The sequence below is a fragment of the Humulus lupulus genome, chromosome 7, assembly GCF_963169125.1.
Source record: "Humulus lupulus chromosome 7, drHumLupu1.1, whole genome shotgun sequence".
Taxonomy (NCBI): Eukaryota; Viridiplantae; Streptophyta; class Magnoliopsida; order Rosales; family Cannabaceae; genus Humulus; species Humulus lupulus.
Window position 1 is genome coordinate 9361060 of NC_084799.1, and position 26543 is coordinate 9387602.

A 26543-nucleotide genomic window follows, 5' to 3' on the forward strand; every position below is an offset into this window, starting at 1 on the left:
TAAATTATATCCATCATTGTATATTGTCATTACTACAAAATTGACATGGGGCGATGGTTTTAAACCATCATATGGACTCTCATACGTCGGTTCTAATACCGTCGTCCCATGCAATGTCATGCCATGTAAAGCATAAAACGACAGTTGAAATAAAAGTGTCATCTCCTGTCGTAAATGAGATGATAGGTCATATACAAATGTTGTCTCTTGTGGTACATGAGACGACAATTTCTGTGCAAGCGTCATCTACTGTAATAAATAAGATGGCAGTTCCTACTAAAGTGTCATCTTCCTGCAGTACATGAGATGACAATTTATGTGCAAGCATCGTCCCCTGCAATACATAAGACAACAAGTTCATGGAGACCGACGTCCCATGTAGAATATGAGAATTTTTTTATTTCTTTATTTTCAACCACTATATTCATTCATAATTTCCTGTGTAATTACAACATAGTTCAGACATAATCAATAGGCAGACAAAATCAATAGAACTCAGTATGTTCCAAATCTAAAATTACAATATCAAAATATACACTTGGAATAACTATGTAAGTACTAACTAAATACTACAATTAGTATATTTTTTAATTCTGATTTCAAAAGTTACTCTAACTATGACTCATCCGCTCAAGAAACTTGGTTGTCCATTCATTTCGAGTTTCATTAATTTCACCAAGTGTATATGTATTCTTTCCACCACACTACAAAACGTAAAATAAAAACTAAGTCAGAAATTAAAAACTAAGCTTGATTATTGTTATCTTGCCAAATTTTAAAACAGCAGTCAAACTCATCACCTCTTCCATCAGTGGGGACTCCTTAGCCAATTGAGAAGAAGATGAAGAATTGGGCAGCAGCGAACCAGTAAAAGAACCATTACTTAATCCGGTGACAAAAAGAGAAGTGGGTCTCGAACCATTGCAGGTTTCAGCCTCCATAGCCAAGTTTTGTTGGCTGGCTGAGACTTTCCGGACAGACAATTTGGAGTTCAATTCTTCAATGCGAGATGTAAATTCATCCATCCTTTCGTTTAGAGTAGAAATTTGTTCAAAAAGTTGAGTTATAATTCCCTGAGACCAAAAATTAAAAAAAAATATTGATGGATGAAAAGCAAAGCCACACAGCCTACATTCACGTTTCATTCCATTATCATTAGGAAGTCAACCCACTTTTGAACTTTAATATTTGATATAGAGGCAAAAACCATTTACCTGGTTTGAAAGTGGTGCAGGTGAATCTGGGGCCCTTCCATCAAACCTTCTGTGGTTAACAACCAGTTTAGTTAGCTTGGCCATAGTCTTGTCTCTCTGATTTGAATATGATTGTGACACACCTCTGCCAAAATAGAGATACACAGTGAGGGATAAATTACCACCCCACATTTTCAGTAATTTCACAAATTATTGAATTACACTGCTAAAAGCCCTTAATTTTTTAAGAACTTTATGTGTAAATAACACTTTAGTTAAGACATTACATAACAATTCAGTCTAATAGAACAATCATTTGGATCAAACAGAGCTAATAATAGTGTCTCCAACCAGGGGATGTACCCATAAAAACTGTTGCAAGCTCTCTGCTACAAGAAAAACTGCATTCCATAGCGTTTTTAAAACGCTATCTTTAACAAACGATAGCGTTATAACAAACGCTATATTATCTCATGTTATCAAAAGTCTGGACCTTTTCATAGCGTTTTTAAATTGTGATGTAAAAATGCTATTGAAAGATATATAATAGCGTTTTAAAAATATAATTAGATGTCAGTCATAGCGTTTTATGTATGTAGTCATTGATTATGTTAAATTGAAAATACTTACTTTTAATAGCGTTTTTCAAACGTTATGCAGAAATGATGTTGAAAGATATACAATAGCGTTTTTAAAATGTAATTAGTTATCAACCATAGTGTTTTTATGTTTGTAGTAATATTTACTTTTAATAGCGTTTTTAAAACGTTATGTAAAGATATACAATAACGTTTTGAAAATGCAATTAATTATAAGTCGTAGCATTTTATGTTTGTAGTCGTACTTATTGTGAATAGCGTTTTTAAATCGTTATGTAAAGATATACAATAGCATTTTAAGAATGTAATTAGTTATTAGTCGTAGCGTTTTATGTTTGTAATTATCCTTACTTTTAATGGCATTTTTCAAACGTTATGTAAAGATATGTAATAACGTTTTGAAAATGTAATTAGTAATCAGACATAGCGTTTTTTGTTTGTAATCATCCTTACTTTTAATAGCGTTTCTTTATTGTTATCATTAATCATTTTCCTAACATTTATTAATTGTCATATGAACAATTTCATGGCATAACAAAAACTTTTATATTTTTTTATCTTTTAACATATGAATAATTGCAACAAATGATAAACATATAACACATTAAAAATTATACCTTAACATAAATTCAAATATTCTTAATATGTTCGCTACATAAAGCTAAAATATCAATATCCCAAAAGTACGAGTATATTGCAAGACAAAATACATAAGCAAAAGTTTTAAAACAAACTGATTCATAATTTGTTGAACATGGGCGTCCCTCCAAAATATTACACTTCATTCATTAGTTGTGCACCTGTAAGAGTGAAAAATATATAAAATTAAGAAAACAAATGTAGCCAAAATAGTTGAAAACACATGTTCATTCATTAGTTAATTTTATGCAAAGATACGTACCAAAGATATCTACCAAGAAACAATTGAATTTCATCCATTATGTTCATTTCCTATATATTTTGATGATATAATTAGTTACTACAGCTGATTTGTTGTACTATTTATAAATCATTTTTAAGTTGCATGAAATTTTACCTCATTGTAACTTTATTAGAAGGCCAAGCACTCCAGCAGTAAAACAAAAAAACTAAACCAGTATTCTAGCAATAAAACAGTAAACACAGTACACATAATAGTTTTTCAACAATAAAACAGTAACTATGGCAGCAAAGAAAAGAGTATGTAATAAACACTCCAACAGTAAACACTCCAGCAGTAAAAGAAACATACAGAACCAGTATTCTAGCAATGAAATAGTAAACATAGTACACAGAAAAATATTTCAGCAATAAAATAGTAACTATGGCAGCAAAGAAAATAGTTCAGTTCAAGTTTTTAAATAGAATATATATATTCAGTTCAAGTTTTAAATGACAGTGTAACTATTGCTCAAATATATACATTTATATATATACTCAATTCAATTTTTAAAAACAAGGGAAAGCATAACTTAATGTGTACTATAAACAACCTTAGCAGCAAGTGCAAAAGAATAATGAACTTCTTTTGCTAAATACAACTTTAATGAAAATTAAACCTGCTACTGTTTATAGTGAACACCATGATTATAGATACCAAAAGCATTAAAACTATAATTCATCAATATCAGAGATGTAACAGCTAAGTAAGCAATGAGTGTTTTTTTTTTTCTCAATCTTTCTCTTGATAATAAACCAAACTGAAATAAGTATGGTGCCCAATTTATTTGTAATAAGCAGAATCTATATAATACATATATCGAAATTTTGGTTACCTGAAATTGTTTACTGGTTTTTTCACGCACAAATACTCTCCATTCAGTTTCTGATTTGATATTATCAGGCTTTAATTTTAGTCGTTCTTGTTCATTTGGTAGCTCGTTCAGCTTAGTAACTAGCCTGGACTTGGAAGATCTCCACAGGTCTCCCATTACTTTCATACACTAGTCTCGTTCCCAATCTTTGTCCACCTTATACCTTGTCTGCATTCACATTAAATATTAATTTATGAGTATTCACCTAAAAATAAAATATTTTAACACATGAATAAATATAAGTTTAGAACCTGGATTGTTGACCACAAAATATCTTTCATTGATTTTGGAACCTTTCGCCAATCAGTTATTGTGTATGGTACAAGTTCCCTTACAAGAGGACCTATAAATGATGAAAGACTAACCGAGCCTTCCCCTAAAACTTGCCCTCTTGCATTAAACCTTACAGTAATACGACCATCAGGTTGGAGAGCAATACCTTTCAGCTTTGTTGGGCCTCTTTTTCTTTTGTTTTGAGTGACATGCTCTGTAGAGTTAACTAGAAATTCTTCCTGATTATTATTGAGAGGCACATCTTCTTCATGAGCAATAGATTGGCGATGGGAGGACCTTGTATTAGCAGCAGGAGAACCTTTGGTTGATGGCCTAATCAACCTAGACTTGGGTGACTCGTTCATCATAGTTTCTGAATTCTTTTGTGGAGTGTTAAAATCATCTTCAAAATCATTGTCAACAAAATGGCGTAGAGATCTTCTTGTTTTGTTCAGGTTGTGGAGTGGAGATGTTGCTTGGGTTCTACCTAATGCAGTTGCTCGTTGTGGGGACATGTTTTCATCTTCGTTGTCATCCTTATTTGTTGGATTTATACCAAACGCTGCTTCATAAGATCTTTTAGATGCAGGTGGTGAATCCATTACAACTTTAGTAGAGGATGCAAAACGAAGCTTCGATTTCTTCTTCTCTGCCAAATTTCCAAACTTAGCTGCTAATTGCCTCCTCTTTTCTGCCACAATTGCTTTCAAAGCACCAGGTTGCAAGTGAACTTGAGTTGAAGGTGATCCAACCTCCTTTTCATTGACTAAACCTCCATCCTTTTCATTGACTAAACTTCCATCCTGCTTCTTTTTTCTATTCTCCATATTGTACCTGTATAAGATTAAGAAATTAAGAGATTTAGTTAAAAGTAATTTGAAATATGCACTAAATTTGCATCATACAAAAACATGTATTTTAAATATGACAATCACAATGCTCAAGTTAAGGAAACAATTTTTAAAGCAGTTCAAGAAACTTAATAAGTACAATAATAAAAAAAATCATACTAAACGCACAAAAAAAAAATCATAAAAAAGTAATGACTATACATTTTATGATTAATAAGAAAATGTTGTACTTTTTAACTTTGAGCAATCGGATTCTCATCATGTTGGTCATTATATATTTCTGATTCGTAGTGTCCTCTTGGTGGAGCCTTTAACACAATATACCAATTTGAATTTTCATTCTCCCTTGCGTAAAATATCTGTTTAGCTTGTGAAGCAAGTATAAATGGTTCTCTAACAAACTCTTTTTGTCCTTGGTGTAGGTTTACAAGAGTATACCAATCAACCTTCTTTACACCCTTGCCAACATGTGCCCAATTGCACCTAAATAAAGGGATATGAAAACTGTAATAGTCCAAGAGTATAATCTGATTAATTAACCCATAATATCCTACAACATCAGCCAATTGTGCATCATCTTTAGCACTAGATCTACACATTGTTGTGTCTTCCATATAAACACCACTATTTTGTGTCGTTCTCTCTGCATCCTTAGTATGAAATCGCTGCCCATTAATAACATATCCCTTATAGGATATGACTGCTTTACGAGGACCATGTGCTAATCTTGATAACATAGCATCAAATTCTGCAGTAGAAAACTACAGAAGGAAACATTTTTATCACATAATTTCATCATAATTTTAGATTAATATAAATTAAATAGTGTATTGGCCCATACCTTTTCTTCTAACCATAAGGGAAAAAGCTCAGTATGTTGTTTCCAAAGTAGAGTGTGATTGGTTCTTAAAGTATTGTTATTCTTTTTTAGTTGTTGTAGATGCATCCTATATTTTAAAAAAAAATTAATCACCATCAATAATTAAGCGACAGTGAAATTAGAAGATAATAAGTTTATCCACTCACTCTAAAATATTGCTTTGTGACAGCTAAATTGAATAATACATAGCGATGTGCACTAGCTAGATCCTTATCATTTAGTGTAACAGTTACACCACGATGAAGTGGACGACCTTCAAGTATCACATCACTATCATTATATTCGTTACGTCTAATGAAGGAACCTTCGTCATTAGATTGTTTCAAAAATGATGCACAAAAGCGCATTGACTCATCTGCAATGTAACGTTCAGCAATAGATGCTTCGGGATATGTAGGTTGCATCACATACCCTTTAAGTAACTTCATATATCTACAAATAAAGAAGGAACCTTCCTCATTAGTTAAGGGAAATTCATGTTATACTATTGAAAGGTTACTAAGAATATTTACCTTTCAAAGTGATACATCCATCGATATTGAACAGGACCACATAATAACACTTCTCTCGTCCAAGGTGAACAACTAAATGTACCATAGGGTCGAAGAATGAAGGAGGAAAATATCTTTCAAACATACAAATTGTTTCAACTACTTCTGCTTCCGATTCTATGATTTCTTTTACGTCAACCACATGTTGGCATATTCCATTAAAAAATTTGCTAAGTCTTATAATTGCCTCTCTTGGACCATCCTCCATCAATCCTCGAATGGCCACTACCAGCAATTGTTGCATTAAGACATGGAAATCATGAGACTTAAGCCCCATCAACTTACGTTCCTCAACTACTACACAGTTACTAATGTTTGAGCAATAACCATCAGGTAACTTTAAATCAAATCACCTTTGGCAAAACATTTTCTTCTCTGATCTAGAAAGTGTGTAAGATGCTGCTGGAAGTCGTATAATCCCATATTTCTCCACCGGATGCAAGGCCTTCTTGATACCCAAATCCTTTAAATCCAATCGAGCATTAAGATGATCTTTGGATTTTCCATTCAAGTCCAACAATGTGCTAATAATACTATCACACACATTTTTTTCTATATGCATAACATCCAAATTATGACGAACTAACAAAACCTACAAAGATTAAAGACACACCATCAACAAATTGAAGTTACATTTTATAAGCTTAAACTTTCAATTTTAAATAACTTCAAAATATATTAACCTAACCTCCCAATATGGTAGATTGAAAAATATAGATTTCTTCTTCCACATTCCTTCCACCTTATTATCCAGACTCCTTTTTTTGGGATTCATATTTTTTCCAAAATCGTTGGTAATTTGATTTAGTTCTTCAACAATTTCACTACCACTCAAAACTTTAGGGGGGCCTCTTTCTTCTATAGCTCCATTGAACCATGCTTTCTTAGACCGATATGGATGATCAAACGGGAGAAATCTCCTAGTATTTTGGTATGAAATTTTTTTACTATGTTTCAGCCTAGTTGCACATGTATCATTACCACAAATCGGGCAAGCTGTCTTGCCTTTGGTTGTACACCCAGCAAGATTTCCATATGCAGGAAAATCGTTTATTGTCCACAACAACATTGCCTTCAAATTGAAGAAGCTTTTGTCGAATGCATCATAAGTATGCACTCCATTATTCCACAATTTGTTTAAGTCTTCAATAAGAGGCTCCAAAAATGTATTTTCGTCCCTCGTGCATAACCAAGGTGTTAAATTATAGATAACAAGCATCACTGGCCAACAACTATAAGTGGAGCTTAGACTTTTATAGGGGTTAATTCCATCAGCAGCTAGTCCGAGCCTAAGGTTGCGTGGTTCAAGATTAAACTCTGGCCATCTTTCATTAACGGAATCCCAAGCAGGTGTATCCATTGGATGTCGCATCTTCCCATCAATACTTTTATGAGTGAAATGCCACCTTAAGTTTTCAGCCATTTCTTTTGATCTAAACAATCTTTTCAATCGGGGTATTATCGAAAAATACCTCAAAACTTTGGCAGCCTCACCAACTTTAACATTCTTTGTGTGTTTATCAACTTTCCATCTAGAAACACTACACTTAGGACAAACATCCATTTTAGCCTTCTCCTTTCTAAATAAGCAATAATCATTAATACAAGCATCAATCTTTTCATATTTCAAATAGAAATTTCTCAAAAATTTCCTAACTGAGTACATGGAATCAGGAAGTACATTGTTTTTGGGAAACATATCACAAAGGAGTTCTAATAGTCCAGTAAAACTTTTGTCTGTCCAACCATTCGGATTCTTCAACCTATATAAAGCTACAATTGATGAAAGTTTTGTGTATTTCTCACACCCTTCATAAAAAGGAGTTTCCGCATCCTCCAACTTCTTTTGAAGATCTTCGTTAACAAATTCATCATCTTCACCACCTCCACAACCTATATTATTGTCCACATCATCCATGGCAGAAGTCGTGTATAAATCAAATGCATCCATATCATTCGAAACTTCATCAACTTGAGTATCAATGGGTTGCTCTCCATGGTGAACCCAAATACGATAAGTTGGATCCATTCCGGTTATAACTAAGTGCTCAAAAACATCATCAACACAATGATGATTTAAGTTTCGACACTTCTTACAAGGACAGATAATTTTATTTGGAAAACCATAATTTCTTTATACCATTTTCACAAAGTCCCATGCCGCATCTGTGTACTCTTTTGTAGCTCTACATATTTAAAAAAAAAAAAAAGAGATTAACCTTAATATATTTTTTTAGGCCTTCAATATTACTTGACATTTAAAGTTATTTTTGAAATAATACCTGTTTAGTTTCACCCAATTTTTGTTCAACATTTTCTTCACTTAGCTGCTATCTAAGCTAGCTATATAAGTCCTAGTCTTCTTCATAATAAAAAAAAAATAAAAAAATCAGATCAAGAGAAAAAAGGACAGAGATATTTAGTTGTTTATAAATTTATTTATATGTGAGGAGTGTGACATATATAGGCAAAGATACTTTGCCTTATAGGATTCATACTTTATCAATTGTTCAATAAAGAATATGAGATCAAGTTCGAAACTGGAGTAGAGACAAAGATCACAGTAATCTTTGTTCTTCAACCAATATAATTCTTGTGTTGGTTTCATTATTTCTTTTCTTCTTCTCTATTTAGTTTTCTGGGCTATATTCATTTTGGTTCACTTCTGTTTTTACTAACATTACATTCTGCACTCTACACATTTATTTAAATGTGCCATTGAATATGTTGTTCAAATCAAATTATACGAATACCCATCTAACAACATGCATTTATACATATAAGGGTTGTAGAGTCCAAGAACTTTACTTAGCTAATTATTTAGTAGTATTATAGTATGTATAGTATTATCTTTGTAACTGTGGATTTTTGGTTCAGACCGGGAATTATTTGGACACTCATAGTAGTACTTATAGATTTTCTATGTTTAACTTATAGTTTAAGAATATTAAGTATAACCTAAGGTTTGATTATATGACTGATATTAAGGATAATATTTGTTATACTATAAGGTTTAGATACCAACCAATAGGATTTTAAGCACATGTTATGAATGAGTGATTAAGGATTAAGTATTTTTGAGGATTAAATTAAATAAGGGTAAAGTTTGAATGTTATAAGGTCAGTCAGCAGCTTTGAATACGTTGAGGGCTTAGTCAAGGTTGTTTACTCCATTCAAACTTAGCTAAAAATGTGTAATTTCATGTTTAAATATTCAGCGTGTGCCGATATATCGCAGCTATAGGGGGCGATATATCGCAGCACGTAAATACGGAAAACACGAAACGATGCACGGTCGCCTCGGGCATACTGGCCCAGGCGATATATCGCCTACAGGGGGCGATATATCGCCTCCTTCAGTATAATTCAAATGTTTTCGAATTCTTTTTCCTTTCAGCCATTCAACTTCTTCATAAGTCCAGCATCTTTTGAACGAGTCTTCAGCCTCTGCTGAATGATTACTCAAATTATTTTCACCTAGAAAGCTATTATTTTTATTCAATTAAAATTAAGATTCCTTCATTCCCAAACTCTATAAATAGGACCTAGTACCCAGCCATTATTCACCTTTTACTCTAAGTTCAGAAGCTGCAAGTGCTAGGAGAGTGTGAGAGTTAAACACTTGGGTGGGGAAATCATAAGCTTAATCATCTTAAGTTTATCAAACACTTTGGGAAGTAAGATTTCATAGTATTTCGGTTGTGGTGTAGATTGATCTTACAAGTCTTTGAGGTAAACCAAAACTCTAGTTCATTTTTTTTAAGTTATTTCCCTTCTCTTAATCTTCTACTCAGTCTCCTAACCTCATTCTTATTTTGGTTAGGAATTTTAGCTCTTGAGCACATAAGTTTTGGTAAGTGTGACTTTCAATGGTTTAGTCTTCCCATTTCCTTTTCATATCTTTTCTTCTTTAGACTCACTCTTTCTAATGGTTATTAGGAGTGTTCCAAAGTCCCAACGCTGTCCACATATCCCGGTAACTTTGGTAAGGAAAATAGGCTAGAATCAATATGTTATATGTTTATGTTATCTTATGTTTTATGTTATTAAATGTGTTATGATATGTATGTAAGTATGTTTGTAGGCTTGGGCATATGACCCATATGACTAACAAGACCCCAAATAGATTATGGGCATATGACCTACTTAGCTAGTAGGACCCCACTAATCTCATGGGCATATGCTTGTTTAGTCTATGGGACCCCAAGTAATAATGGCCATTATAATAAGTGTATGTATTAAGTGTTATGATATGTCTTTACGTTTATTACGAAATTTATGTTTATGACTATGTGTTAGATTTTCCTTGTTGGGCATTAGGCTCATTCCTTTTTGTTTTATGTGCAGGAAAATAGCTTTAAGAGGCGGTAAGATTCGTGGACGCTTAGAGAATGTGTATCGATGGTGAATGGAGTCAAGGAGCCGAGCGTTATTCGATTCGAGGATGTAGTTTTGTTTATGTCTTTTTTACATGTATTTTCCGCACTATTTATGTAATGTCTTTTTATTTTAAATCATGTTTTGTTTTTAAATACAATGGGATCCCATATCCTTCTTGGTATTTATTTTGTAAGTAACTCTTATTTCTACAAGTTACCTAATAAATTATGGTATTTTTGCAAAATGTAAGTTTTAGTAAGAATTTGTATGTATAGTTTCGTTAATGGTCTAAAAGTCTAAAGTAGTGGGTCATTACAGTTGGTATCAGAGAAACGGTTCCTTCGCATGAAGTTCTCCTCGATACACACGCTCAAAGCTTCGAATCTGACCGCCAAGTAAGTGTTTAAGTTACTAGTTATGTTACTTATGTGTATAGCTAACACCTTTAGTGTTTATTTTTTCAGTTAAGAATGAACGGAGCTTTAACCTACCATGATATCCGAGCCATTAAGGCTTTAAAAAGAATAAGGGAGCCAAGAAACACCGTAGGAGCACTAGAAAGGATCACCCGGAGATTGCTCTTGTTCCATCAAGAGATAGGTGGCCTTCAAGAGGCTAAGCAAATAATGTTAAGATCAACGAAACAATATGTACTAGTGATTAGGCTATTTAAAGATTTCCATCCTGTAATAGCAGCCTTAGAAGAAATATGGGAAGACATGAATGATGAGGATGAATTACCATTAGCGATGAGATATTATTTCCTCTTAGTTAGGTTCACCGCAAAATTTGAGTTTCAGTTCACAAATGAGCAAAAACATAGGATTCTCACCAACCTTCCTAGAGGACGTTTCGATGCACATGACAATGATGACTATGAGGTGATAGATGATGATATGTTAGATGATGGATCGGATGTAGAAGATCCCGATTTTTAGATTAGTAGTTTTTATTTGTTTTATTTACTTTTTATGTTATGATTGTAATAAGTGAAAACTGTTTTTTTTTCCAAATGAATAACATGCTATTTTATTATCATGTATGAATTTGATTTTATTTTCGCAATCATAATAAATAATAAATAAAATGAATAATTACTAAGTTCGGTGAGGGTGGATACAAATCAATGAACCAAGTTTCCTTATTGAGAGTTAGGGGGCCTTAGTAGTGGGAACGATTTTACTGATCCCAGCCCTCCCTCAATTTGGTTAACTTTGGAACAAAGATAAGTTTCGAGCCTGAGAATTAAGTCATATAGGATGATTAGAAACACACTTAGAAAATAAAGATGACTTGTTTTTCTAAGTATAGAAACCCACTCTAATAATAAATAAAGACCTATATAATTTTTCATAAGAAGTCATAATAAATAGTTCCGAGATATGTTTGTTTTAGAATAAGTTTTTGCCTTAGAGCCTATTAGGTAAAGTTCTAACATGTTTCTTTTAACTGTTATAACTCTGCTACGATGTCGCTCCAAAGATCTGCACGCACCAACGGAAACGCCACCAACGATGTTCCAGCGACTAATGAAGTCCCTCCAGTTCGCCGAAGGGGAGTGCGTACTACTGCTCGCCACAACGCGCCGGCACCGCCAGCTGACAACACTGCAGAGATTGCCAGACTGCGACAGCAAGTCGAGGAACTTCTGCAGCAACAACGCCAACAGGCTCAATCTCAGCCTTAGCCTCCGCCACAGCCTCAGCCGCAGCCACAGCAAATGGCCCCAGCTCCCCAACAAGTTGGTCCATATGGGGGATGGCCTATGACGAACTATGCTCCATATCCAGTACAGCACATGGAGCCAGTGTATGAGAGGTTCCGCAAGCAGCACGCTCCAAACTTCGAAGGGACTACAGACCCCTTTGAGGCAGAAGAGTGGCTAAGGAATGTGGAGCCGATCCTAGCCCACATGAACCTCAGTAATGCAGACCGCATATCCTGCGTCTCGTCTTTACTCAAGAAAGATGCCAGGATATGGTGGGACTTGGTCCAGCAATCTCATGATGCTGCCACCATGACGTGGACCCGATTTGTGGAGTTGTTCCACAAAAAGTACTACAATTTGGCTGTACTTGCTACGAGGGTTGAGGAGTTCACCAATCTTAAGCAGGGCACTTTAACAGTGGCGGAATATGCTCGTCAGTTCGACCACTTAGCAAAGTTCGCGGCAGAGATGGTTCCAACCGATTATCTGAGGGTGAACAAGTTTGTTAGAGGACTTCGCCCGAAGATTGAGATGGGGGTTAAACTAGCAAACTGTAACGCCCTGGCTACCCCAGAATAGTTACGGTGAACGGTGGACCGGAAATTTGACTCATTGCCTGAGTCCTTTGGTCAAAAACGTGCTCTAAGTATGATTAACAGGTTAAGGTACAAAACCAATAAAAAGGAAATGGAGATTTTATTACAAACTGCTCTGCAGAGCTAAACAAAACATTTACATGTGGTTCTCAGTACAAAATGGTCACTATAGTTGTAAAGTAACAGTTCCGCCGACCTAAGCGGCAAAAATAGGGTAAACCCCCTAGTTCCTCTGAGAACACCTTGGCCGTGGTGGTCAAGTGGCCGCATATGTACACAACACCACATCAGCTCCCCACTCAAGGCTAGGTGAGCTTTTCTTTCCCTTTACCTGCACCACATAGCACCCATGAGCCAAAGCCCAGCAAGAAAACATAACATTCCTCATAAACATTATCACATGATTATCATTATAATCATACTGAACATAAAGCTTTCAACAAGCAAATGAACATCACATGATTTAAGCGGGAGAGTGGATGTTAGGTAAGCCACTAGCCTCCAAGCTCTCTTTTCTAGCGAGAGAGTGGCTGATAGGAAAGCCACTAGCCTTCAAGCTCTGTTTTCTAGCAAGAGAGTGGCTGATAGGTAAGCCACTAGCCTTCAAGCTCTATTTTCTAGCAAGAGAGTGGCTGATAGGTAAGCCACTAGCCTTCAAGCTCTGTTTTGTAGCGGGAGAGTGGCTGATAGGTAGGCCACTAGCCTCCAGGCTCTGTTTGTTCATCGACCCTCAGGGTCGGTCAGGCATTAATGCTCCTTGAGTCATTCAATGCTAATGGTCGATTAGATCTAATCTCTGTTGGCTTGCGTGTTTCACGCTAAGGCCGTTCTGACAAGTAAGTCAGCGCTTCCTGACCTATGTCCAGTAACACTGCCGAGCCTGACAAGTAAGTCACAGCCTCACAGCTGATACTAACACTTTTGTCGATTCTGTATCCAATCCATGTCCATATTTATACAATCAACATGCCTCACAAATATCCATGCATGTCACACTTTGGGTGCAGTTTTCTTACCTTTGATTCGAGCTAGAATGAGCAAAAGAACAACCTTTGAGAACAATTTAGCTTTTAGTCCTTTAGCGGTTACCTAATCACAACACATTTTGGATACCATTAATAATCAAGATAATCAAGGGTCTCAAACCATAATCTAACCTCCAAGAGATCAATCCAAGCTAATCCAAGTAGCAAGGACACTCCCGAGGCCTAAAACTAGGTTTCTGGGGTCAAAACGAGCAAACGGGGCGAAAATAGGGCAAGGGCTGCGGCCCTAGCACCTTGGGCTGCGGCCCCCACGGTTCCCAGAGGCTAGGGCCGCGGCGCCCTTCATCAAGGGTCGCGGCGCCCAGCAGGCACAAGGCTTCCACCTGCTTCTTCAAAGAAGGGCCGCGGCGCCTCAAGAACAGGGCCGCGGCGCTCCACCCTGGGTCCCAACCGTGTGTCTAACGCTCCAAAGCCTCCAAAATCATCCCTAAAAATTCCCCAATCATCAAAACAAAGTTCCCAAGCTTCCCCATGCATCAAAACTCTCAAAACCCAAGGCTCGAACGAACCGAAAACTCAACAATTCAAAGCTTAGAAACTCGGAAAAACTCAAAACTTAAACTTTGATTACCTTCAATTGGGTTGTTTTCTGTCGAATCCTTCGGTTAAGAAGCTTCTAATCTTCCCTAGGATCGCTATGCCTCGATCCTCACTTGATTCCGACTCCTAGAACTCAAGATTTCGTCAAAAAGGCTTAAACGGTAAAACGAACTTTGAAAAGGGAGAACGGAAGGTTTCCTTATCGTATGTTCTATCTGATAAGCTACTTCAACCTTAAGTAACCTCAAATAAAACCTAATGCTCGGGGTCCCGAAAACACCCCCGGGGACATTATAGTCAAAACCTCCGAAATTCCACCCTGATCTCAAATATTCCCAATTTATCATCAAATGAACATTTCTATTACCCCAAAATTGACCCCATTATGGTAAAACCACTAATCCACTAAAAATAACCGTCTCATGTTGCTTAGCTCGAATATATCTCCATAATAATAGAATCTCATTCACAAATCAAGTTATGCACCTAAATACACAAATTACCCTCAACGGGCCAAATTATCATCATACCCCTGTAATTGTAAATATGGACTCATATGCATGCATTTCACATCATATCATAATATAATCAACATATACATGCATTTAATCGATTAATAACATAATTAAGCAAGTATGGCCCTCCCGGCCTACTATTCATGCCGTTAAACTCATAGGGGAATTCGGGGCATTACACAAACCCGGGAAACACTACTTATGCCGACGTTCTTGAGATGGCAATCGAAGTAGAAAGGTTGCAGGCCAATGTAAGCAAAGAAGAAGCCAGCAAGCTGGAACCTAGACAACAGAGCCAACCTCAGGCCAGTCGGAACAACAACAACTACAATGGCAACCATCAGTCCAACAACAGTCAATCATGCAACAACGGTAATGGCCAGAAAAGACGGCACCCTGACAGCAAGCATTCTGACAACAATAAAAGGGCACGAACGAATAATGGGGGAAATAGGTCGGGCTACGTGGAGTACCCGCCATGTGCCAAATGTCAGAAGAAGCATCCTGGAGAATGCCGCGCCAACACCAAGGAGTGTTTCAACTGTGGTTGAGAAGGGCATCGTAAAAGAGACTGTCCTCAGCAAAAGCCAGAAGAGAAGAAGGATGAAAAGATGGTTCCTGCTAGGGTTTTTGCTTTAACCCAAGGAGAGGCCGAGGCTAGCAACAAGGTGGTCACAGGTCAGGTTTCTATCCTTAATAACTTATGTCATGTATTATTTGATTCGGGTGCCACTCATTCCAATATTTCGTTAGGAATGATAGAAAAACTAGACAAACCTAGTGAAAGATTTAGAACTAGGTTTGTAACCGAGTTGCCTTCGGGCAAAGTAGTTCTATCATCACGAATAGTATGAGGCGTACCGATCAAGATTGAGGACATAGAACTAGAAGGAGACCTGATAGAGCTGATGATCAAGGACTTTGACGTAATCCTAGGCATGGATTGGCTAGCACGGCATGGCGCAACGATCGACTGCAGACGCAAGAAGGTGATGTTCGAGACTCCTGACGGCCAGAGACGATGCTTCATGGGACAAGCTTCAGGATTGCGCACCCCGTTAGTGTCATATCTCAAAGTTTAGAGAATGATGGAGAAAGGATGCCAAGCATTCTTAGCCAGCATAACGAACGTGGAAAGGGAGACGCCGCTTAAAGTCGGAGATGTTCGGATTATACAAGAATTTCCAGAAGTATTTCCCGATGACTTGCCAGGATTGCCGCCAAATCGAGAAATAGAGTTCACGATAGAATTAGTACCAGGCACCGAGCCTATCTCTAAGGCACCATACCGGATGGCACCTACGAAACTCAAGGAGTTAAAGACGCAGCTACAAGAACTCCTAGACTTGGGTTTTATTAGGCCAATCCATTCACCATGGGGAGCTTCGGTACTATTCGTGAAGAAGAAGGACGGGAGTATGCGGATGTGCATAGACTATCGTGAGCTGAACAAGGAAACAATTAAGAACAAATACCCGCTACCTCGGATTGATGATTTGTTTGATCAACTCCGAGGTGCGACTGTAATTTCTAAGATTGATATACGGTCCGGGTATCATCAGCTCAAGGTAAAGGGAGAAGATATTCCTAAGACAGCCTTTAGGACTCGTTATGGACATTACGAGTTCTTGGTTATGTCTTTTGGTCTTACTAACGCACCAGCTGCGTTTATGGACTTAATGAATAGGGTCTTCAAAGACTACTTGGATAAGTTCGTCGTTGTGTTCATCGACGATATTTTAATATACTCCAAGGATGAAGTAGAGCACGAGGAACATTTGAGGATGATTTTGACACGATTGAAGGAGCATCAACTCTACGCCAAGTTCAAGAAATGCGAATTCTGGCTTTCGCAAGTGGCGTTCCTCGGGCACATCATATAGAAAGACGGAGTTGCAGTAGATCCATCAAAGGTAGAGGCCGTGAAGGATTGGCCTAGACCAAAGAACGCGTCAGAGGTAAGAAGCTTCTTAGGGCTAGCAGGTTATTCTAGGAAGTTTGTAGAGGGCTTTTCTAAGATAGCCACTCCACTCACCAACCTAACCTGGAAGCAACAAATTTTTAATTGGAATGATAAGTGTGAGGAAAGCTTCCAGTTGCTTAAGGATAAGCTTTGCTCAACACCAGTACTTAGTGTCCCAACACCCAACGATAAGTTCATTGTATACTGCGATGCATCAAAGCTAGGATTGGGATGCGTACTGATGCAAAACGACAAGGTGATAGCCTATGCCTCACGTCAGTTAAAGGAGTATGAGCAACACTATCCAACTCACGATATGGAGTTGGCAGCGGTGGTCTTTGCATTAAAAATCTGGCGCCATTATCTTTACGGAGAACGGTGCGAGATTTATACGGACCACAAGAGTTTAAAATACTTCTTTACTCAGAAGGAGCTTAACATGAGGCAGCGTCGATGGCTGGAGTTAGTAAAGGATTACGACTGTGAGATCCTATACCACCCAGGGAAGGTGAACGTAGTTGCCGATGCACTTAGTAGGAAAAGCTATGGAAACTTAGCAGCCTTATCTGGAATAGAAAAGCCGCTACAGCAGGAGCTTATTAGTGCCGGAATCGAAGTGATTGTAGGCAAGCTGGCTAACTTGTCTATCCAATCGAATCTACTAGAGGACATACGGATTGGTCAAAGACATGATGAATCGCTAGCACCACATATGGAAGCAGTCAGAGAAGGCAAGAATACCGATTTCTCAATATCTAGCCAAGGCTTATTGAGATATAAGGATCGGGTATGCGTGCCAAATGATCAAAGTATTAAGAAGACGATTCTGGAAGAAGCGCACAGCACCCCATACTCAGTTCATCCAGGGTCTACCAAGATGACTCATGACATCAAGGTAATCTATTGGTGGCCAGGGATGAAGAAGGACATAGTAGAGTATGTATCTAAGTGTCTGGTATGCCAGCAAGTAAAAGCGGAGCATCAGCGCCCTGCAGGCTTATTGCAACCACTTAGCGTGCCAGAATGGAAGTGGGATGATATAGCCATGGACTTCGTGACGGGTCTGCCAAAGACGAATAAGCAGCATGATTCCGCTTGGATAGTAATAGATAGACTAACCAAGTCGGCTCATTTCCTGCCTGTTAAGACTTCATACACGGCAGACCAATATGCAGACATCTACGTCCAAGAGATTTTACGATTGCATGGAATCCCCAAGACGATAGTGTCAGATAGAGGATCGGTATTTACGTCAAGATTTTGGAGAAGCTTACAGTAAGCCATGGGTACTAAGTTAAGTATTAGTACAGCTTTCCATCCTCAGACAGATGGGCAGACCGAGCGTACGATTCAGATCTTAGAGGATATGCTACGCGATTGTATACTTGATTTCGGAGGATCGTGGAACAAGTACTTACCACTGATCGAGTTCTCGTACAACAACAGCTACCAGTCAACAATCAAGATGGCACCTTATGAGTTGCTATATGGAAGAAGGTGCCGATCACCGTGCACTGGGACGAGGTAGGAGAAAGGCAGCTTCTAGGGCCCAAAGCTGTTAGACAAGCTCAAGAAGCAGTAGCGCTTATTAGACAGTGTATGCTTGCTGGTCAAAGCCGACAGAAAAGCTATGCGGATACCAAGCGACGCGATGAAGATATCTCCTATGAAAGGTGTCAAGCGGTTCGGGAAGAAAGGCAAGCTTAGTCCCCGATTCTTAGGTCCTTTTGAGATATTGGACAAAGTGGGACCAGTTGCGTATAGACTAGCCCTACCGCCAGCACTAGCCGATAGTCACAACGTCTTCCACATTTCGATGCTACGCAAATATGTGTCAGACCCATCTCACGTCCTCAAGTACGATACGATTGCGCTCCAGAAAGACTTAAGTTACGAGGAACGACCGATTAACATCCTAGATAGAGGGATGAAGCAGTTGCGGTCCAAGAGCTTTCCTATAGTCAAAGTCCTATGGAGCAATAGTTCTGAACGCGAGGCAACGTGGGAGTTGGAGGAGGACATGCAAGGCCGGTATCCGGAATTATTTGGTAAGTAAATTTCGAGGACAAAATTCTTTTTAGTAGGGGAGAATTGTAGAGTCCAAGAACTTTACTTAGCTAATTATTTAGTAGTATTATAGTATGTATAGTATTATCTTTGTAACTGTGGATTTTTGGTTCAGACCGGGAATTATTTGGACACTCATAGTAGTACTTATAGATTTTCTAAGTTTAACCTATAGTTTAAGAATATTAAGTATAACCTAAGGTTTGATTATATGACTGATATTAAGGATAATATTTGTTATACTATAAGGTTTAGATATCAACCAATAGGATTTTAAGCACATGTTATGAATGGGTGATTAAGGATTAAGTATTTTTTAGGATTAAATTAAATAAGGGTAAAGTTTGAATGTTATAAGGTCAGTCAGCAGCTTTGAATACGTTGAGGGCTTAGTCAAGGTTGTTTACTCCATTCAAACTTAGCTAAAAATGTGTAATTTCGTGTTTAAATATTCAGCGTGTGCCAATATATCGCAGCTATAGGGGGCGATATATCGCAGCACGTAAATACGGAAAACACGAAACGATGCACGGTCGCCTCGGGCATACTGGCCCAGGCGATATATCGCCTACAGGGGGCGATATATCGTCTCCTTCAGTATAATTCAAATGTTTTTGAATTCTTTTTCCTTTCAGCCATTCAACTTCTTCATAAGTCCAGCATCTTTTGAACGAGTCTTCAGCCTCTGCTGAATGATTATTCAAATTATTTTCACCTAAAAAGCTATTATTTTTATTCAAGTAAAATTAAGATTCCTTCATTCCCAAAATCTATAAATAGGACCTAGTACCCAGCCATTATTCACCTTTTACTCTAAGTTCAGAAGCTGCAAGTGCTAGGAGAGTGTGAGAGTTAAACACTTGGGTGGGGAAATCATAAGCTTAATCATCTTAAGTTTATCAAACACTTTGGGAAGTAAGATTTCATAGTATTTCGGTTGTGGTGTAGATTGATCTTACAAGTCTTTGAGGTAAACCAAAAATCTAGTTCATTTGTTTTAAGTTATTTCCCTTCTCTTAATCTTCTACTCAGTCTCCTAACCTCATTCTTATTTTGGTTAGGAAATCTAAGCTCTTGAGCACATAAGTTTTGGTAAGTGTGACTTTCAATGGTTTAGTCTTCCCATTTCCTTTTCATCTCTTTTCTTCTTTAGACTCACTCTTTCTAATGGTTATTAGGAGTGTTCCAAAGTCCCAACGCTGTCCACATATCCCGGTAACTTTGGTAAGGAAAATAGGCTAGAATCAATATGTTATATGTTTATGTTATCTTATGTTTTATGTTATTAAATGTGTTATGATATGTATGTATGTATGTTTGTAGGCTTGGGCATATGACCCATATGACTAACAAGACCCCAAATAGATTATGGTCATATGACCTACTTAGCTAGTAGGACCGCACTAATCTCATGGGCATATGCTTGTTTAGTCTATGGGACCCCAAGTAATAATGGCCATTATAATAAGTGTATGTATTAAGTGTTATGATATGTCTTTACGTTTATTACGAAATTTATGTTTATGACTATGTGTTAGATTTTCCTTGCTGGGCATTAGGCTCATTCCTTTTTGTTTTATGTGCAGGAAAATAGCTTTAAGAGGCGGTAAGATTCGTGGACGCTTAGAGAATGTGTATCGATGGTGAATGGAGTCAAGGAGCCGAGCGTTATTCGATTCGAGGATGTAGTTTTGTTTATGTCTTTTTTACATGTATTTTCCGCACTATTTATGTAATGTCTTTTTATTTTAAATCATGTTTTGTTTTTAAAGACAATGGGATCCCATATCCTTCTTGGTATTTATTTTGTAAGTAACTCTTATTTCTACAAGTTACCTAATAAAATTATGGTATTTTTGCAAAATGTAAGTTTTAGTAAGAATTTGTATGTATAGTTTCGTTAATGGTCCAAAAGTCTAGAGTAGTGGGTCATTACAAGGGTAGAGCTATGAAGGTCCAGCGAGCACCCATTTGATTTTTTCGAAATTGCATTAATAGACTTGATGATATTACATACAAAGTATTGGCTTATAAATGTATAAATCAAAATCAAAAGAACAAAAAACAAGTAAAATATTTTTCAACAGCCCAGAAATTGTCTATTTGATAAAAAATAATTGAGAACAAATAAATAATCCCATCATTTCATCACGAGAGAAACCTCTAAGAAACCAACTCCACCAAAAATTGACTTAATTTCATTTCACCTACGAGAATCTCAGCTCAGTACATTATTAAAATTTCTTGAAAACCCAAATGCTGATATACATAAATTATATTAATCAAAACATAGATATGGAAATTAAAGAGTAACATTAGATACCTGATAGAGATGAAATGCGGAGAACCAACAAAGAGAATTTAGGGGGTGAAGTTTTCTTTCTTTCTTTCCTTTCCGTTTTTCCTTTCCTTTTTTCCTGAGAATTCGGGGGAAAAAAAAAGAGTATGAAGAGCAAGCACTGTATTTGGGTTGAAGATCGACAAGTAAAAGAGGCCAATTTTTCTTCTTTTTTTGAGCAAAGCCAACTCAAAAGATGCTTGGGAGACAAATCATTAGGGCACAATTGGAAAAATGAGCTTAATCTAATCAATACACTGAAATACAGGGCACAATGAGTTTAATGTATACAATTAGAAGAAACAAAAATGCATGCACTTACTTGCTTGGTAGAGGTGTACTTCGGAGCTGCTTGACTAACTGAGAGAGAGTGATCGGACGGGAGAGGCACTGACTGAGAGAACCGAGAGAGACCCTTGGTCGGTGCTGACTGAGAGAACCGAGATGCGGGTGGGAGAGGCGCTGGGTTTGTCTGGGTTCCTCTGAGAGAGAGATTCACAGTGAGCGGGTGGGAGAGGCACTGGGTTCGTCTGGGTTCCTCTGAGAGAGAGATTCACAGTGAGTGGGTGGGAGAGGCGGGTTCGTCTGGGTTCCTCTGAGAGAGAGATGGATTCTGCTATGGAGTGAAAATGGAGAAAATGGGAGAGACGGGTAACGTGGGAAGAGAGAGAGAGACGGGAATGAGGGAGGGGAAATGGGTTTTTCTTTGTCTTTTCCTTTTTCAATTAAGCGGGTTTGACAAAAAAAAGAAAAAAATTAAGCGCCAATGAAATAATATACTCCCGCCAATGAACAGTGCATGCTGTATAGATTATGTAACTTTTTAATAGCGTTTTTTTAATAATGTCCAAATGCAATGCTATTAATGAAGCTTTTTCTTGTAGTGCTCACTAACTTAAATGGTTATAGTTTTGGATTCTTGTACCGAGGTTTTTAAAAAATGACCAGTGCTAGTTTAGTACATATGATGAATGAAACCCTTTTTCTTTGGCATCTTGGTCATTTATTCAATTTCCACACTTATTCATATATTTTATTTTCCATTTCTTATTTTCTCCTAGTTTAGATGGAAAATATATCAAATTGTAGAAAAATTGAGAGTACCGGCCGAGATGCTTCATTCTTCTATCTGCTGATGCTCGGGAAAGAGCTTCTTTAGAGCTTGCAGCAAAATCATCATCTATGCTGAGTTTTGTCTTTAAATCATCTGGCAGTGCCTGTAGATTAAGCATGTTAGTACCACTCACTCATCCAGAAGCTGTAGAGTGCATCGTTGCCAATAAGAGTCATACCATAACATCAATTACAAGTTTCTCCAGCTGAATCTGTTCAATATAAGTACGAGGAACATATGAACCATCCAGGCCCAGCTGCTCTGCAAAAAATTTAACGTATAGCCGATCTTTCCCTTGCACCTTCATATCCATTCTAGAAAGTTAGTGCCATGCTTCTTAAAATTCACCTAATAATAAGACTTTGACATGGATAATTCATTTCTATATTTTCAAGCATAATTGCCTAACAAAGCAGTGAACTGCCCAAGCAAGTCCATAAGAGTTATAGAGTAAACACTCTAGTCTCTGGCGTAATTCCATGAAAAAAGAAAAAGAAAAAACTAAATAAATAAACTTCCATGTTGGCCAGGATATATCTTGGGAGAGAGGTCGATATCACATTGGAGTACTCTAGGAAGTCTGAAAATAGCACCTTACGAAGTTTGAAGCACTTGCATTAATATGTCAAAATCATGTGAGAATAATTTCTCTTCCAGAAAAGAAGAGAAAGTGATAACAAGTACCAACAATTATAATTGCCTAATTAACAGTTCTACTTCTACAATGGCCTAACTACTAAAAGTGTTTTGTTATGCTATCATACAAAGGAAAAGTTAAACAAATGGTAACAAGTACATATATGGCATGCTTCTGAAGTCTAAATTTTTTTCAATCAGAAAGGCATATAATAACGCCAAGTTAAAATGAATAATTTCATCTAAATGTCCAATAATATTCCTCAAGGTAAAATAATATTGAAGATGCAACTATAACTGAAAGATTTAAAATCAAAATCTGATTGCAAGCACGTGAATGCTAAAACTAGTATAATACCTGAACATATTGACGATTAAGTTGCTCCAACCTGTTGACGCCGTTTTTCGTCAACAGATAAAAGAAGAGCACAAAAACAATGAATAACGATGGCCAAATAGTACAAACAAATAAAACACACGGTTTTTTTACGTGGTTCAGCAGTTAAATCTGTCTAGTCCACGAGTCTCTGTTATTAATCTTAAGATTATCTCTGAAAAATTCTTTAGCCTGAATTCTCCAGAGTTTTCTCTCAAGGATCAGAATTTCGGTCCTTTACAATGGTGCATGGGTTCTCTATTTATAGAGAAGGATGCAGAATACTATCCCACATATTTTGGGTAGTTACTCTTTTGTGAATAAAATAAATGGCTTTAAATGCCTATAATCAGATAAAAAAGGAAACGTCCCTGAAGACCAGGAAACGCATAACTGATTAAATAATATCCCACGATTCTTGGGGATTTACATTAACAAATGAGGATTACATCTCATGTTTATAATACTTGTTGATATTCAAAGCGGCGATCGCGTATCTCTAAGGCTTTTGCCTTCCAAGTTTCCCATCATTGCCCGAGCCAGTGACATCTCCCGAGCTAACGTGGCTTTCAAGATAGTACGTCGAGCTCAAGACCCCTGCTCCGAAGTTGTTCCTAAAGAAGAGAGTGCTCTCAGAGCTCCCTTTCGAGCTCGAGATCATTTCGAGGTCACGATACTCGGGGTCGTGTATCGTACTCTGCAGGCTCGATTTACAATCCTAGAGCATACCCTAACCCACACGAGACCATTTATTGCGAACTCAGCTTTCGAGGTCATATTTACTATAGCTCGAAATCTGGGTATAACATCTTGCCCCCTCAAAAGTATTTGTTCGAATCCTAAGAGAAGGAAACTTTTGAACTACTTTCTCTGAGAACTGTACCGTCACATCTTTGAAAATGGACACACGTCAGTTGGGTATTGCTCACTTTAGGCACTTGAGTACCTTGGAAACATGCCCACGATCGTCCATCTGACAACTTTTCGGCGCCTTCTTGTCATTGATCCCCATCCGTTCGATCTAGTGAGGATTTCATTCGACGCTCCCGATTAATTCCATTTTTCCACCTATATATACAAGACCCCCCCCCCCCCCCTCTTCATCTTCTTCTTCACGTTTGTTCATCATAAGCAAGAAAAGAAAAACAACCAGAAAACCAGACTCTCCTAAGAAGCTTCTGTCCTACGCATGTTTTCTCGACCCAAGAAACAAAGAAATCCTGGTCTGTTCGAGTCAGTGAGTTCTTTCTTGCAACCTCTTCTTCAGTCGACGATTTCTCTGCAATCACCATCACTGTGTAAGTATGCCATTTCTGTTGTTTTTTCTTTTTATACTGTTTTTGCTGTGTATGCTAGTTTACGCTCTTAGCACAATAAGATAGGGGGTTTCATTTCGATAGGCTTTCAAGTTTTCTAGACTTCTCCTGCTGGACTTCGCATCACTGTATCCAGTTTTAACGTTTGAGCAAAGTCTCAATTTTCTGGGTTTTGAAAATTTTAGGCCATGTTTCTTGCCTAATAAGTTTTCGGGTAAAAACCCTTGTCCTTGACAAATGCACGAAAACCGAGAATGCCCTTCCTGGCTAACCGCCAACTTTCTTTCCCTTGAATTTCGGGATTTTCAAAAAATCTTCCACGCTCCCTTTTCTCTCCCGTGGGACACACACTCTGACTCTTTAGTAAGGGTCTTAACATTTAATTTCTTGTTCCTAAATCCCCGAGCTCACACACATCGAGCTCGTGATTCTTGCATGCATGGCCCTCACCATTTTTTCTTTCTCGTTAGATGTCACAGAATCTGGAAAGACGGTGGGGGTCATTGCGAGCCATCCCTTACGAGCCTAAATCTCCGAGCCCAGAATCACTGTTCGTCCGGAATCAGCGTCGAATACAAGAATACAAGCTTGCGCGCGAGCAAGAGGACACTCGAGCTCACTATCGCCGTCAGATAGACGAGGTCATTGAAAAGAAGAGAAGAGTTCTTCGGGAGGCCATCTATCCGGAGCCCAACCCAGGACCTAGGCCAATTCCCCTCGACCCTGCGTTAAAAGTCACGGTTGCATATCTTCCAGGGAAACTCCAATTTTCTTTAATGGCGGAACCTTCGTCCTTGCAGCCTCGGAGGGAGATGTTCGAAGCCGAGCACTACCAGAGCTCGGTTACCACCACCGACCAAATAACTGACATTTTGGCCCTCCATGGCCTTAGTTCGTTGGACACCCTGAAGTGTCGAGCTCCAGCTAGTCATGAATGGAGCTATTTTGCCCCTAGGGGCCGCGACGTCTGTGTGAAGTACTCAGCCTGGAGCCAGGAACATATGAGGGCAGGAGCTCTGCTGCCCTTGAAGTCCTTTTTCAGAGACTTTGCTGATTTCGTTGGGTTGGCTCCATTCCAACTCAACACCAATTCATACAGGGTGCTGTCTGCCCTGAGGTCCTTGTTCCACGAGCTGGGGTGGGAAGGACCTTCACCTCAAGAGATCTTATATCTCTTTTGTTTGAAAAGTAACCCCTCCCGAGATCGAGGAGGAGATGGTTTTTATTATCTTTCGAGCTACCCCAAAGAGACGAAGATCTTTGAAGATCTTCCAAACCACCCTCCTGACTCCAAAAAGGCTTTTTTCTGGACAGACGGTTTGTCCCTGTCTCGACATCGATCGTTCAGGCGGATTCGTAAGTACTCTTGTTACTTTTATTATTATTATTTTTTTGAGCTCGGAATTTTAGCCCTTAAGACCGTACTTAGCTGAAATGTGTTTCGCTTTTCAGCTAATTTTAAGCGTCCCTCCCCCACCAAGGCAATGGGGGAGCACAGAGGGGCCTTGCTCCGGCTTCCTTATGGCAGGAGGTCTCTTTCGTATCTTCTTCAAGAGGGCAAGCTCCGAGCCTGTGGGTTATTGGGAGAAGGCCAGTCAACCTCTGACTGGTCTAATAAAAAATACGAATGTTGGGAGGAGGTGCCCCTGCCTACAGGCGCCCTTCCTCCGAGGAGAGAGAGAAGGCCAACACTCCCAGTTCGTCTGAGGAGTCCGCGGTCCGGAAATGAGGCCAATGATGAAGCCTCGAGCTCAGACTCAGATGAAGGTAAAGTCCTCCCTACCTCGAGGATGTGGTCCCCCACACTA

The 26543-nt window shown here is 38.1% G+C and overlaps 1 protein-coding gene across 1 annotated transcript; it reads right to left on the reverse strand.

Annotated features, from left to right (window-relative positions):
- Positions 1-377: 377 nt before the first annotated feature.
- LOC133789425 (inorganic pyrophosphatase TTM2-like) lies at positions 378-23144 on the reverse strand. Its single transcript, XM_062227268.1, has 5 exons — positions 22586-23144; positions 22398-22510; positions 1215-1336; positions 801-1073; positions 378-704 (listed from the first exon to the last, which is right to left on the reverse strand). The coding sequence occupies exons 3-5, from the start codon at positions 1296-1298 to the stop codon at positions 612-614; spliced, it is 450 nt and encodes a 149-aa protein (XP_062083252.1). The 5' UTR covers positions 1299-1336; positions 22398-22510; positions 22586-23144; the 3' UTR covers positions 378-611.
- Between the last annotated feature and the right edge of the window lie 3399 nt (positions 23145-26543).

Excerpts from the sequence above, each read along its gene's own strand:
- LOC133789425 (XM_062227268.1), bottom strand. The coding sequence starts at position 1,298 with ATGGCCAAGCTAACTAAACTGGTTGTTAACCACAGAAGGTTTGATGGA. Across the intron at positions 1,074-1,214 it reads CTGCACCACTTTCAAACCAG|GGAATTATAACTCAACTTTT; the intron begins GTAAATGGTTTT and ends TTTTGGTCTCAG. Across the intron at positions 705-800 it reads AGTCCCCACTGATGGAAGAG|TGTGGTGGAAAGAATACATA; the intron begins GTGATGAGTTTG and ends TACGTTTTGTAG.